This window comes from Seriola aureovittata, chromosome 5 (genome assembly GCF_021018895.1).
Source record: "Seriola aureovittata isolate HTS-2021-v1 ecotype China chromosome 5, ASM2101889v1, whole genome shotgun sequence".
NCBI lineage: Eukaryota > Metazoa > Chordata > Actinopteri > Carangiformes > Carangidae > Seriola > Seriola aureovittata.
The window spans coordinates 30,191,976-30,206,587 of NC_079368.1; the positions used below are offsets into that span (position 1 = coordinate 30,191,976).

Genomic DNA, 14,612 nt, shown 5'->3' on the forward strand with positions numbered 1-14,612 from the left:
GATCAGATCAATAAAAGACAGCGTGTCCTGTTCCAGCAGGTTGATGAAGGAGCCGTCAGTGAATGGAGGTCAGGCTGAATCACAGCAGACTCGCGGTGTCATGATGAGTCTGACCAAACTGTTTATTAAAGACGAGCATGTCGCGTAGTGAGCGTTCAGATCAGCTGATGAGTGGCTCCGTTTCACTTAAATTCAATTCAATAAAAACTTTATTTGTCCCCAGGCAATGTAAAGTTTTACAACTTTTATTTTTTTACTTTTTAACAATGATCTTTGCTCAGGATGTTATTAATATGCCCCCCCCCCCCCCCCCAGGTCAACAACAGTAACAAGAAGGAGTGGAACGGGATGATGGGGGAGCTGCTGGGGGGTCTGGCCGACATGATCGTCGCCCCCCTCACCATCAACAACGAGCGCGCTCAGTACATCGAGTTTTCCAAACCCTTCAAATACCAGGGGCTCACCATCCTCGTCAAGAAGGTGAGCTGACACTGGTGTGGTCTCTGGTTCTGGTTCTGGTTCTGGTCCATGATGCTGAGCTCCAGTGTCTGTGGGGGGGCCAGAGCAGGATTCTCTGTGTGATGGAGTATGGAGGATATGTTGGGATGTTTCAGGTCAGAGTGACCCAGTTCACAGCAGCAGAAACCAGGACGACAGGTTCCATGAATCCACTTTGACACGTCTGATCCAGGTTCAGGTCTGGAGCCTCTGCTGATCAGGATTTCATGCTGTTACCGTGACTACTATGATGGTGGTGATGGTGATGATGATGATGGTGATGGTGATGATGGTGATGATGGTGATGATGGTGATGGTGATGGTGATGGTGATGATGATGATGATGGTGATGATGATGATGATGGTGATGATGATGGTTAATGGTGATGATGATGATGGTGATGATAATGATGATGGTTAATGGTGATGATGATGATGATGGTGATGATAATGATGATGGTTAATGGTGATGATGATGATGGTGATGATGATGATGGTGATGATAATGATGATGATGATGGTGATGATGATAGTGATGATGATGGTGATGATGATGATGGTGATGATGGTGATGATTGTGATGGTGATGATGGTGATGATGATGATGATGGTGATGATGATGGTGGTGATGATGATGATGATGATGATGGTGATGATAGTGATGGTGATGATGGTGATGATGATGGTGATGATGATGATGATAGTGATGATGATGGTGATGATGATTGTGATGGTGATGATGATGATGGTGATGATGATGGTGGTGATGATAATGATGATGATGATGATGGTGATGATGGTGATGATGATGGTGATGATGATGATGATGATAGTGATGATGATGGTGGTGATAGTGATGATGATGATGATGGTGATGGTGATGGTGATAGTGATGATGATGATGATGATGATGGTGATGATGATAGTGATGATGATGATGATGGTGGTGATGATGATGATGATGATGATGATGGGTGTGTGTGTTACACTGTGTGTGTTGTTTGTGTGTTCAGGAAATCCCTCGCAGCACTCTGGACTCATTCATGCAGCCGTTCCAGAGCACACTGTGGCTGTTAGTCGGTCTGTCGGTCCATGTGGTGGCAGTGATGCTTTACCTATTAGACCGGTTCAGGTAAACACACAACAACAACAACATCAACACAACAACAACAACAACACAACAACATCAACACAACACAACAACAACAACACAACATATGTTACAGTGTGATACAACAAGAGACAATATAATGTGACACAGTGTGATGCAGTATAGTGTACTGTGTGTGTGTGTGTCTGTGTGTGTCTGTGTGTGTGTGTGTGTGTGTGTGTCTGTGTGTGTGTGTGTGTGTGTGTGTGTGTCTGTGTGTGTGTGTGTCTGTGTGTGTGTGTGTGTGTGTGTGTGTGTGTGTGTGTGTGTGTGTGTGTGTGTGTGTGTGTGTGTGCGTGCGCAGCCCGTTTGGAAGGTTTAAAGTGAACAGTGAAGAAGAAGAAGAAGACGCCCTCACCCTGTCCTCTGCCATGTGGTTCTCATGGGGAGTACTACTGAACTCTGGGATAGGAGAAGGTGAGGAGCATCCTCCACTCTGACTCCTCCCCCCCTCCATTCACCCCCCCCCCTCTAACAACAACACCTCTCTGCGTTGTGTTCAGGAGCTCCCAGGAGTTTCTCAGCGAGGATTCTGGGAATGGTGTGGGCAGGATTCGCTATGATCATCGTAGCTTCATATACTGCCAACCTGGCAGCCTTCCTGGTGCTGGACCGGCCTGAGGAGCGCATCACTGGCATCAATGACCCCAGGGTGAGACCTTTATAGTCCTAAGCCAAAGCCCATGGTTCACCATCAACCTGTTCACCTTTCTAACAGGTTGTCCCCACTCAGTGACACACCCACTGAGAAACAAACTGCTCATTGGCAGCTCTATTCTGACAAACCTGAGGTTAGCTACACAGCGACCATAGTTGAAGGTTTTTCTGGGGCCAGAGTGGGGGGGGGTGATGAATCATATTTAAAACTGCTGACTGAGGATAAGCATAAATACAGTAAGATTGTTATTCTGTTATGTCGCAATAACAAACAGGAAATCTGTTTTCTTAACCCTCTGAGGTCTAAGGCTGTTTTCTAGCTTTCTACATTACTTCTTAAGCTCATTCTTAAAAACACACTTGCATATTAACATAATACCCAAGTGTTTTGTATCACAATTTTCAGAATTATCTCAGCTCTTTCTGTAAAGACGCCCCTTTTTGACCGAGAGCATGGCATGTGCAAAGAGATCATTTGGCCCAAATGCTGAAAATTTAAAATTTGAAATCCTTCAAATCTCTTTTTACCTTTATCCACATCTTTACTGATGTGGATGAATTGTTTAGTTTCCAAAGTCTTAGGGTTCATCAAAATATGCAACATGTGAGTAAAATAGTCTAAAATGCAAAGTGCTGTTACTTTACTGCTCAGACACCTTCTAGGTCCGACTATGAGTTTATGAAAGTATGAGTATGAAATGGAAAGTTGAGAGTCTGCAGATTTTATTTTTATGCTGTGTTAAAACAAAGATATTAATAGAAACATTCATCAACCTCAGAGGGTTGATTTCTCAAATACCAAGAGCAGAACCGATAACGTTGGAGCTTATCAATACTCCAGTCTTTGTGAATTTAACCCCTGGAGCCTGTTTAATACCAGGTTTCAGTACCATCACTAGTCATGACCCTGTTTCATCAACTCCAAGAAATAAGTTACTTCTTTGGCTTAACACTGATAAATGGACATGGTCGCACACTGTGAACAGTAGGTTTGAGTTCATTTCTGACATGTGCTCTGTGCTTGATCTTTTAGCTGCGTAACCCATCAGATAAGTTCATCTACGCCACAGTGAAGCAGAGCTCGGTGGATATCTACTTCAGACGGCAGGTGGAGCTGAGCACCATGTACCGGCACATGGAGAAACACAACTACGAGAGCGCTGCTGAGGCCATCCAGGCCGTCAGAGACAAGTAGGCTGTTTATACAGTTAGCAATCAGTCGCTGTACCTCACAGGTGTAATGTGAATGTACCTGTCGTACTGTGGGCTGGTCCAGCTGCTTCTACTGAACTCCACCTCCCACATACCTAATGTTTCCTCCCTCCCTCCCCCTGTAGTAAGCTTCATGCCTTCATCTGGGACAGCGCTGTGTTGGAGTTCGAGGCCTCGCAAAAGTGCGATCTGGTGACGACAGGAGAGCTTTTCTTCCGCTCTGGATTTGGGATTGGAATGAGGAAAGACAGTCCATGGAAACAGAATGTGTCTCTTGCTATTCTCAGGTAAAGAAACACCCTAGTGACAAGCAACAGGAACCCAACAGGAACCTCAATGACTAATAACTCTGATACCCAATCGGAGATATATATGATACCCTGATGATACCTTTCCGATATCTCTCTGTTACCCTGATGATACTTCAGTGATATCTCTCTGATACCCTGATGATACTTCAGTGATATCTCTCTGATACCCTGATGATACCTTTCCGATATCTCTCTGATACCCTGATGATACTTCAGTGATATCTCTCTGATACCCTGATGATACCTTTCCGATATCTCTCTGATACCCTGATGATACTTCAGTGATATCTCTCTGATACCCTGATGATACCTTTCCGATATCTCTCTGTTACCCTGCTGGTATTCCGTTTTTACCCTTCTCGTGCTCTTGATCCTACTTTCACCTACCTACTGATGCCCATCTAGTACCCTGCTGATACCCCATGATTACCCATCTTCCTTCTTACCCTGCTGATGTTCTGCTGGTGCTCTGATCCTGATCAGGCGTCACTGCTTCATATCTAACTCCAGACTCACTGGAATAAACTTCATTGCCTCTCCTCAGCTCTCATGAGAACGGCTTCATGGAGGATTTAGACAAGACGTGGGTTCGATACCAGGAGTGTGACTCCAGGAGCAACGCTCCCGCTACCCTCACCTTTGAGAACATGGCAGGTAAGAAACTGACCGGACCCTGAATACGCTCCTCTATGGATTGATGCTTGAATAAAGACTGTATGATGGTGATGGTGATGATGATGATGATGTTTTCGGATTAACTTCACCTGACATCACCTGTCCGCCTCAGGTGTGTTCATGCTGGTTGCCGGCGGCATCGTTGCCGGGATCTTCCTCATCTTCATCGAGATCGCCTACAAACGGCACAAAGACGCTCGAAGGAAACAGATGCAGCTTGCCTTCGCCGCCGTGAATGTGTGGAGGAAGAACCTGCAGGTACCCGACTCCTCTGTGTTCTGCTGCGCTGTTACCTCCTGCGGTTTAACCTGCTCTGTGCTGCTGTTTGAATATCCTGCTCAACGCTGGTTTATTTCCTAGGGACTTGAATAACGATCTGTAGTTTGACTGATCAATGGAGGAAAGGTCTAACTGTCTGTTGCCATAAACATTATGTGGTTGCTGCTCATGTTGAATTGTAGCTGTGGTTAGCTGAAGGGGTGGAGCCAGAGGATCAAGTCTTTGTAACGAGGCACTGAGACGGTTCAAGTGTCTGTTTTTAGCTTCATCGGTGAAGGGATGAGAATTTGTGTGATTAGTGTTTTTAGTTGCCGGGTGAACGGGTGAGAGAGTCTCCTTGGTGATTTTCTGAAGCAGGAAAACACCGTCAGCAGGAAGGAGATGAAGGAAACGTATCACGGTGCCGATCTGTTGATCTGTCTGGATGAACTCTGTCTGTTTCAACTGACCCAGGACCTGTGTCCCAATTCAGAGGTCTACGAAGGTGTGGCACTTCCTAGACCGCGATTTACCTATCGTATTTACCTGTCGTATTAAGTATTCACTGTAGTAGTCACTGTAGTATTCACTGTAGTATTTACTGTAGTATTCACTGTAGTATTCACTGTAGTATTCACTGTAGTATTCACTGTAGTATTTATTGTAGTATTAACTGTAGTATTTACTGTAGTATTCACTGTAGTATTCACTGTAGTGTTTCACCTGGTGCTGTAGTATTCACTGTAGTATTCACTGTAGTATTCACTGTAGTATTCACTGTAGTATTCACTGTAGTATTTATTGTAGTATTAACTGTAGTATTTACTGTAGTATTCACTGTAGTATTCACTGTAGTGTTTCACCTGGTGCTGTAGTATTCACTGTAGTATTTACTGTAGTATTCCCTGTAGTATTTACTGTAGTATTCACTGTAGTATTAACTTTAGTAATCACTGTAGTATTCACTGTAGTATTCACTGTAGTATTTACTGTAGTATTCACTGTAGTATTAACTGTAGTATTCACTGTAGTAATCACTGTAGTATTCACTGTAGTATTTCGCCTGGTGCTGTAGTATTCACTGTAGTATTCACTGTAGTATTTCGCCTGTACAGGGACAGTGACAGAGCGAAGTCCCTCACCCTAATAATCCGTCTATCACAGTGATCATCTGAGGCTGCTGCCAGCGCATCACCTTGGATCTCCTTGGACAATAACTGCTCGTCATTAAACTGAGAGCTGCAGCTTCAGAGCTTGTAAAGCTTTTAATCAAACTTTATTGTTCTTTGTGGCAGCAGCAAAATGTGAACAGTATGAAAACAGCAGAAAACTGAGCAGTTTTAACAGCATGTAGTAGATACATGCTGTTTATAGATGTATAAACACACCAGCTAATAATATGATGTATAATGTGATTTATGAATATGACATGAATTAATACTGAGAACAGGGATGGTCTCTCCTCAGGGCCTGATGCTTCAGTGAGTCTGATCAGTAAATCACTTTTCATGCATCTCATCAATCATCAGGTTAGAACAATGAGAGGTAGAAAACCAACAAGCTCTTTGTTTCCTGCTGAATATTAACGAGCTGGCAGTTTGACACGTCTCATCCATAAAGATTAAAAAATAAAGTGCCTTTGATTTTACAGTGAATGACCTCACACAGCAGACAGACCAATAAAATCACAGTGTGTCTGAAGGAAGGAGCCAAACCACCAGAGACGCAGTGATGAATACTGATGAGACAATAACATTTCACAGAGGGCAAAACTAGCACTGTAACTAACCATTATGAACCATTATTACTTTGTTGATTAATCATTTCATTTATGGAAACATTGTTAAAAAGTGAAAAAAACAAAGAGCATCCACAGTTTGTTGTGATTTCTGATTTCAGTTCACTGTCATATACGACAAAGAAAAACACAAAATCATCACTCTGGAAAAACTGTCAGTCTCCAGAACAGTTGCAGATACTTTTCTGGGCACCACTTCACAATAAGACGACCCTTATTAAGGATTTATAAATGGTTTATAATGAGGTTATTAATTCGGTAGTTAACACTTTATAAATCATGAATAAACAAGTTATAACACAGTTTTCATACACTGATGCAGCTCACTATTTGGCAAGATCAAGTTAATGCTTACTGCTCATTAGTCTGACTAATGACTTACATTTATAACTGGTAAAAGGAGCCTTGTTGTAAAGTGTAAAACACAATTATTTATTAGTATGCCAAACTTTCTGACCATTAAGATGCTGACGGTGGTTCATTGTTAGTAACTGAACAAACATGATGAAGCAGCAGCTACAGACGCTGATGAAGGAGAAAACACAGAGACATGTGGCCCCACTATCTGGCAGGAAACAGGTCACTGTTGTCCTTTTATCTAATGTGTTATAACAGCTAATAAATTATTCATCATGCGTAAACAAACTAATTAATAAACTAGTTATAAACCATTCATTGTCCTTTATAAGGGGAGTCTTATTGTGAAGGGGAACCCCTTTCTGTTCCGTAATAAGAGTCTAATAATGTGATGTGATGTGAAAAGACACAACAGACTCATTGCCTTCACCAAAGAAACATTATCTCATTACATCATTACATGATCCCCTGTATGTCTCATAATTACAAGGTCAAGCTTGTTTCTTAATTCATCAATAAAAATATAGAATTTCAATGAAATATCTTTGGAAACGCATAAAACAGAGTATAAAATATAAAGATACATCTGCAGTATTTTTACACACATGTACACAGTAGCAGTAAAAATGTGAGGAGTTCATAATTATTAGTTTGCTTTCTTAGATTTAACAGATGTTTTGATTAATTTCTCAGGAATATTGACACATGAATTGTAAATTATCTAGTTATAATAATATGACATTTAATTTCGAAATTTAATTATCACATTGTGTTCCATAATTATGGTCATTATTTTTAGGATTTAATAATTAGCCTAAGAGGCTAACTCTAGCTCAGCTACAGCTCTGTCTTTTCTGATCAGCCCTGAAAAATAAACTAAATAAATGAGACCATGAGTTTTTTTCCTTCAGTGGATATGATGCACTTCTGTAGCTAAACTTAAAATATCCACATTATTGATCCAAATAAGAACGTTAGATAATTTTAGCATCAAAGAGAGGGAAGACAGTGTTGTCTGTGTTTAATGATGGAGGATTCATACAGAGTTCACTCGGGCAGAAGAAGGCGTCGACTCTGTTTCCTACAATAGAAGATGATTTTTTTCTGTGCGAAGTCTTTGTTCCAGATGTTTTCCCGCCTCGTCAGCAGCTGGACTCACATTAATAATCATCACTTCTCTGCCTGCATTAGCACTTCAAACACCAGCTGCTAAAGGCTAACAGCTAGCAGAGGATGATTAGCACTTCAAACAGCTGTGTCTTCAGGCGAGGAGTTAGTGGTGGAGGATTAGCACATAAAACACAGACAGCTCGCAGAGAAGTGAGACAGGAAACGATCATTTAAACCATTTTTAGATGAAATCAGACTCCGTCCAGACAGATCAACAGAAACACCATGAGGTGGAACCTTCATCTTCATCTGATCTTTACTCCAGAAGTAAAGATCATCTGTGATTACAGGATGACAGTCCATGAACAGTGACAGATAACAGTAAAATAATAAGGTGTTAATTCATTATGCTTTTATTTTGATAATGTACAGATTGTGTTCTGGTGGTAAAAGTTCGGAGCATCAGGTCTTTTTAAGCCCAAAAATAAAACAGCTGAACTGTAACAAGTGTGTTTAACTGCTCTAAGCTTCTAATGTTAGCATGTGCAGCTAACTAGCTTACTACCTACGAAGTACCCTAGTGTTATTATCAGAAGGCCAAGACTTACAAAGCATCACTACGTTATTTTGTGGGGTTACAGGTTTTGTTAGAAAAAGCTCAGTGAAGAACTGGAACATCGATGCTATCAGAGTTTAGGCTAACGTTAGCGGCGGTACACCTGGGGTTCCACCTGCTGTTCGTAATCAATTATTTTCATACCAGTATTGGTGTAAATTGGGGTGCACCGTTAAAACATAAAAAATGTCTCAGCTAATAAAGACTGAAGCATTAATTTGTTGGTAGAAAACATCTGTAGCACCGTCCAAAAATGTCCTAAAATGTTTTAAAAAATTTGTTGTCAGAGGTAGCATACAGGTATATCTGATTATGCTAAGCTAACTGCCTACATTGTGTTGTTCTTTTGAAATGTAATTTAAAATCTTAATTTAATTTTAATCTTAGTTTATCAAGTTTCAGGTCACATAAGTCGACTCTACCTCATATCACCTCTTTTACACTGTGTGGGTCAGACGTTAGCTAACATGAGCTGTGTAAGTTAGCGAACAGTTACACCTACAGTCAGTGGGTATGAATATTTAAAACAACTAATTTCTATGTAAGAATCAGTTTGTTTGCAACATATTTAATTTAGTGACGATAAAACTCCACTTAGCAAACGTGTGCCTTTGAGCTAGGCTAAGTTTGAACTTACAACAGCTGCTGCTAGCGTCTTATCTTCACCTGATTTATGAGACGTTACCCCAGGTAGAGCTATGATAACCGGACTCATCAGTTACTGTTGATGCCTTTTCTCTTGTAACAAACTGTGTGAAAATATGTAACATACATAATACATAACATGTATGTAAGCTAAACAAGATCATGTTATGAAATGTTTTCAATCTTCTCATAGAACTAACGTTAGCTTATTTAGCAAGTTGTGATTTCAGTAAAACTGAGGAGTGTTGGTTAGAAAGGAGAAGCTGCTTTTTTTTTTTAAACCTTTGTTTGAAATTAAAGACCTGTTGTTTCATAAATTAGTGAACTGACTGTAACCCCACCCCCTTAGTTACTGTTGCTAACGTGTCAAACTTTGTGTTCAGCTCCATATTTGTCTGTAGGTCTGTATTACGTTGCCACGTTCGCTAAGCAATTCTCAAGATAAAGACGATGCCTACATACATGATATGCTAAAAGGTTAGCTGACATGGATGCAACATTAGCTGTGATTGGACAGTCACTGCCAATTTAACAACTTTAAACCACCAGAAAACATTGCGTACATAATCTGTAAGCTAACATCTGTTAACCCAGTAGCTATTGCTAGCATGCCTCACCCCTCTTGTTGGTAATAGCATGGCTATCAGGCTTGTTAGCGTGCTATCTTTATATTTTTTGTTATCATGTAACTTTAGTTTGATAAAAAGTTTTGTTTTAAGTTTTCTATGACTGAGAGTTGCATTAGCAGAGTAGAGTGCAGTAGAGAACAATATATTTAATGCATAATTAACTGAAACTGAGGGTCTCCAGGCTTTTGGTTAACAGCTAGCAGGTGGTATTTCACAGTAGATGTACAAGTGTAAACCTGAAGACCAGCTCCAGACCTGAATGTTTGAGGACAGTAGTGTTAGTTAGAGGTTCAGGACGGTTTGAACTGGATCAGTGTGTCTCTACTTCGTGACGTCTCAGCTCCTGCAGATCAGTGTCCATGGTGTTATTCTTGTTTTCCTGTCACTGACTGATGCTCTGATCAAAGTCTCACACTGAACTCTCTCTGCTGATGGACTTTAATGTTTGATCGAGGTAGACATGCTTGAAACAGAATATTACAGATTCTGATTGAAACCTTAAAGTAGGTTTGTGGGTCCTCTTACCACCCGGGACCCAGTTTCACCGGTCTGAGGCCCAGTTTGGGTCTCAGGCTGAAAATATGCTGTTAATTCATGATCAATGTGTTTTATTGATTTTGTTTTTCCATTTCAAACTGAATGTGTTGATCCAAACTAGGGCTGGGTACGGCTGGACATTTAAACTAGACTCCTTATGATATTCTGTGTTTTTCTTCTTGTCATCAAATCCCACGTTCAGACTCAAACCAACAATCAATGTGTCAACAAATATTGTGTGTCCATGAAGCCTGACGTATCATATTCCCCCTGTTTCAGTCACTAATGCCTCAGATAATCCCAGCGCTGTATGCTGGGTAGTTTAGCCCCGCCTAAAACAAAACAACATGTCTGCCGTGTGGTATTTTTTACAAAGCATGTGAGACGGCTAGAACATACAACATCTGCCAAAAATGATCAGCATCAGCCGATTTCACTCATAGATGATCGGTATCAGTATTGGCAAAAAAAAAAAAAAACGTGATTGCAGCGTCCATATAAATAAAAATAAAAGTTTTCTTTTTTAACTTTGATTAAACTTAGTCTGACATATTTAATTCAACAGAAAAGTGGAGATTTAACACAAACATCAATGGGCTTCAATGAGTGGTGACACTGATCATTACTGTAAACTGCCAGCTCACCACTCCTCCCACTAACATCAGTATGACTCTGGTCTTTGTGCTGTTAAAACCACTGCAGCCCAGGATAGTACATTAAAACTAGTGGGTTGAGCAGGCGCCCCGTGTGCAGAGGCCACAGTCCTCGCTGCAGTCGGCCCCGGTTCGAATCCCGCATCGGACGGCCCTTTACTGCAGGTCATGCCCCCTCTCTCTCTGCCTCCCCATTTCCTGTCTCTCTACTATCCTGTCCAATAAAGGCACAAAAGCCCCAAAAAATATACAGAAAAAAAAACAAAACTAGAATGACACTCAGAAGAGCTCGAGACAATCCACTGGAACCGGATCAGAACTGAGGTTTAATGGGTTCCTCTCCAGCAGCGGACTCGAACCCGAAACACTAACGTTGTGTTGTGAGTGTTTTGCAGCTCATGTGTCAAACTGCTGAGATCGTCTTTCCTTCAGCTGCAGTGCGCTGAGCTCAGCCCACGCAGACATGTAACATGACGTCCCTGTGTATTAATATCACATATATACATCCTCTGATATGTGACGATACAAGTTTCTAACATGTTAGATACCCAGGGTTTATCAAAATAACATGCATATATACATATATGTTTATATATGATTTTTTAAATTAATTTCTCATTAATTTTAAACATACAGGTCTATCTTTTATACTTCTATAATAGTATATTATACAATAGTATGATAAACAGGGTTTGTGATGGATATATGTCTACAATATAAGCAGACATGTTTGTATAGACATATATGTAAACACATGAAATTGTTCCAATTTCTAAAAGGTTCCCATATAATTTTTACATACATAGGCTATGTGCACGTATATGTACATATACTGTATTTCATATGTGGAAATATTACATCTGTGTGCAGGACGGCCACGTACAAACCCACAGGTGGAAACATGAAGTCCTGGATGGAAGTCAAAATGTTTAAACTACAGAGTGAGAGGAACCACAGAGAGAGACAGAGAGAGAGAGAGAGAGAGACAGAGAGAGACAGAGAGAGAGACAGAGAGAGAGACAGAGAGAGACAGAGAGACACACAGAGAGAGAGACAGAGAGAGAGAGAGAGACACAGAGAGAGAGAGACAGAGACACAGAGAGACACACAGAGAGACAGAGAGAGAGAGACAGAGAGAGAGACAGACACAGAGAGAGAGAGAGAGACAGAGAGAGACAGAGAGAGACACACAGAGAGAGAGACAGAGAGACACAGAGAGACACAGAGAGAGAGAGAGACAGAGAGAGAGAGAGACACACAGAGAGAGAGAGAGAGACAGAGAGAGAGAGAGAGAGAGAGACACACAGAGAGAGAGACAGAGAGAGAGAGAGAGAGAGAGAGACACACAGAGAGAGAGACAGAGACACAGAGAGACACACAGAGAGAGAGAGAGAGAGAGACACAGACAGAGACACAGATGTTGGTTTCATCTGTTCATTGATTTCATGACAATAAGAAAAACATGGTTTTATAATCAGACCAGAATTTGAAATCGACCAGCAGAGACTCAGTGGTCGGTCTGATACCCAGCTCTAACCTCAACAGGTCAAAGGTCAAACTGATGTTTTTTATGATGTTAGAAGTCAAACCATCATCCATGTGCTGCTGCCCCTCCCCCCTGTGTTTTCTGTACACACACACACACACACACACACACACACACACACACACACACACACACAGGAGAGTTGACATTATAGCAGCAGAGTGTTGGTTTAATGATCTGATGTGTTCAGGTTGAACGAACATCATCGCTGCTTGTTTCAAGCCCCATCCGCCATCTTTGTTACCCCTCCTCCTCCTCACCCCCTCCCTCCCCTGTACTGTTTGTTTGTTTGTTTGTTTGTTTGAGCCTCATGATGTTGATTTACCTGCTGCTGTGTGTTTGTGGCTGTGGCCAGTAAAACAGAGTGAAACTCTTTGTTTTACTGAAACATCAACTCATCTGAAACAGGAACCAGTCTGCTTCACTGACACAAACACACACACGCACACGCACGCACACAAACACACACACGCACGCACACATGCACGCACACGCACGCACACACACAAACACACGACAGTGCTCTGTTCTTCGTACGTGGATGACTAAATTATCCAGGTTGCATTGTTGATGAGTCTGAACTGTTTGCTTCTTCTAAGCTGGTTTAAAATTCATCTGGATCTGTTGTCATAGCAACAAGTCCTTAAAGATGTCAGCTTCTGGACAGTCAGCTGGGTCAGCACTACAGCTGCCCTGACCAAATGTTTTCCTGGTCGACTGGTAGTCGTAAGTTTCAACCATTAGTTGACTATTCGGAGTACGTTTGATTTAAATTTAAGTTTTAAAACATATTTTTTTGGGGGCCATCAGAGAATGTTTTAAGTGTCTATGTCTGACTCCGCCCCTAACTCCCAGCTAATCTAAAAATGGTCAAAGAGGAGGGGCCTGTGTGGGCCTGCTGAAACTTCAGTGCATACACTCACCCACCTGTCACTCAAAGAGGCCACGCCCTCAATCCTCCATAACTTCAGTCCTTAATAAAAATGTAAACAGGTGAGTTATATAAACAGGTGAATTATATAAACAGGTGTCATGAAGGAGGAAATTATCTCTAGAGACCAAAACAGTTTTTGTACCAGGCTGTAAACATGTTTATTTCTGCTGTAAAGTTGGACATTTTAACATGGGAGTCTATGGGGACTGACTCACTGTTGGAGCCAGACTCTAGTGGCCGTTAGAGGAACTGCAGCTTCATGTTTCAGTCTGGAGGTTGATGATTGGTCCAGGCCCGAGAAACAATATTATATGTAACATCACTGACACTGAGCTACATCACAGAGAAATATAAACCTGTGATGATGAGTCTGTAAAATATACTTTTCACGTAGTGAGCCGCTTGTTAGCGACACCAACAACAGCTGTGATGGTTCTGAATGTTTCGGAACATCCAGCAAGAACATTAGCGTGAGCAGTCATGCTAAGTGGCTAACATTAGGCCACTTACTGCAGAGTTTACATGTTGCCTTTTGGACTCTTGTGAGTGTGAGTTCAATAATAATTGAATCCAGGTTCAACAAGTCAAACCTAAAACTGCTTTTGAAGAACCACATTTATTCTCAGTGAAAATAAACAGGTTTATTTTAACCTGATAACAGCATGTTAGTCTGGATTGGTTAAACCACATTTGAAGAACAGGATCCTGTACTCACATATGGGCACACACACACACACACACACACACACACACACACACACACACACACACACACACACACACACACGCACACACGCACACACACACACACACAAGGCATAGACTTGTTTATATGTGGTCACTGAAGCAGAAACAGGCTGTGTTCAGGCAGAGTGTTATATAATCTGCGAGAGTCACCAGTCTGCTGACATCATTAACCAACACACACACTTCACCATGTGTGTCACACTGTGCTACACTGTTACTGTACAATACTAGACTCTACTGTCACTACACTATGCAATGCTGTTTCTATTGTACTGCTTT

At 41.4% G+C, this 14,612-nt stretch overlaps 1 protein-coding gene across 13 annotated transcripts in view; it reads left to right on the top strand.

Moving 5' to 3' along the window:
* grin1b (glutamate receptor, ionotropic, N-methyl D-aspartate 1b) overlaps window positions 1-14,612 on the top strand; it is a 59,278-nt gene that overhangs the window by 29,613 nt on the left and 15,053 nt on the right. For all 13 annotated transcript variants that reach the window (XR_008827863.1, XR_008827864.1, XR_008827867.1 and 10 more), the window contains 8 exons: window positions 316-480; window positions 1,512-1,630; window positions 1,953-2,065; window positions 2,152-2,300; window positions 3,339-3,496; window positions 3,643-3,804; window positions 4,373-4,482; window positions 4,616-4,761. Coding sequence is in view for 5 of the 13 variants with exons in the window: in XM_056376641.1 (XP_056232616.1) it covers window positions 316-480; window positions 1,512-1,630; window positions 1,953-2,065; window positions 2,152-2,300; window positions 3,339-3,496; window positions 3,643-3,804; window positions 4,373-4,482; window positions 4,616-4,761 (1,122 nt within the window). In the remaining 8 variants the exon portion in view is untranslated. The remainder of the gene's footprint in view (window positions 1-315; window positions 481-1,511; window positions 1,631-1,952; window positions 2,066-2,151; window positions 2,301-3,338; window positions 3,497-3,642; window positions 3,805-4,372; window positions 4,483-4,615; window positions 4,762-14,612) is intronic.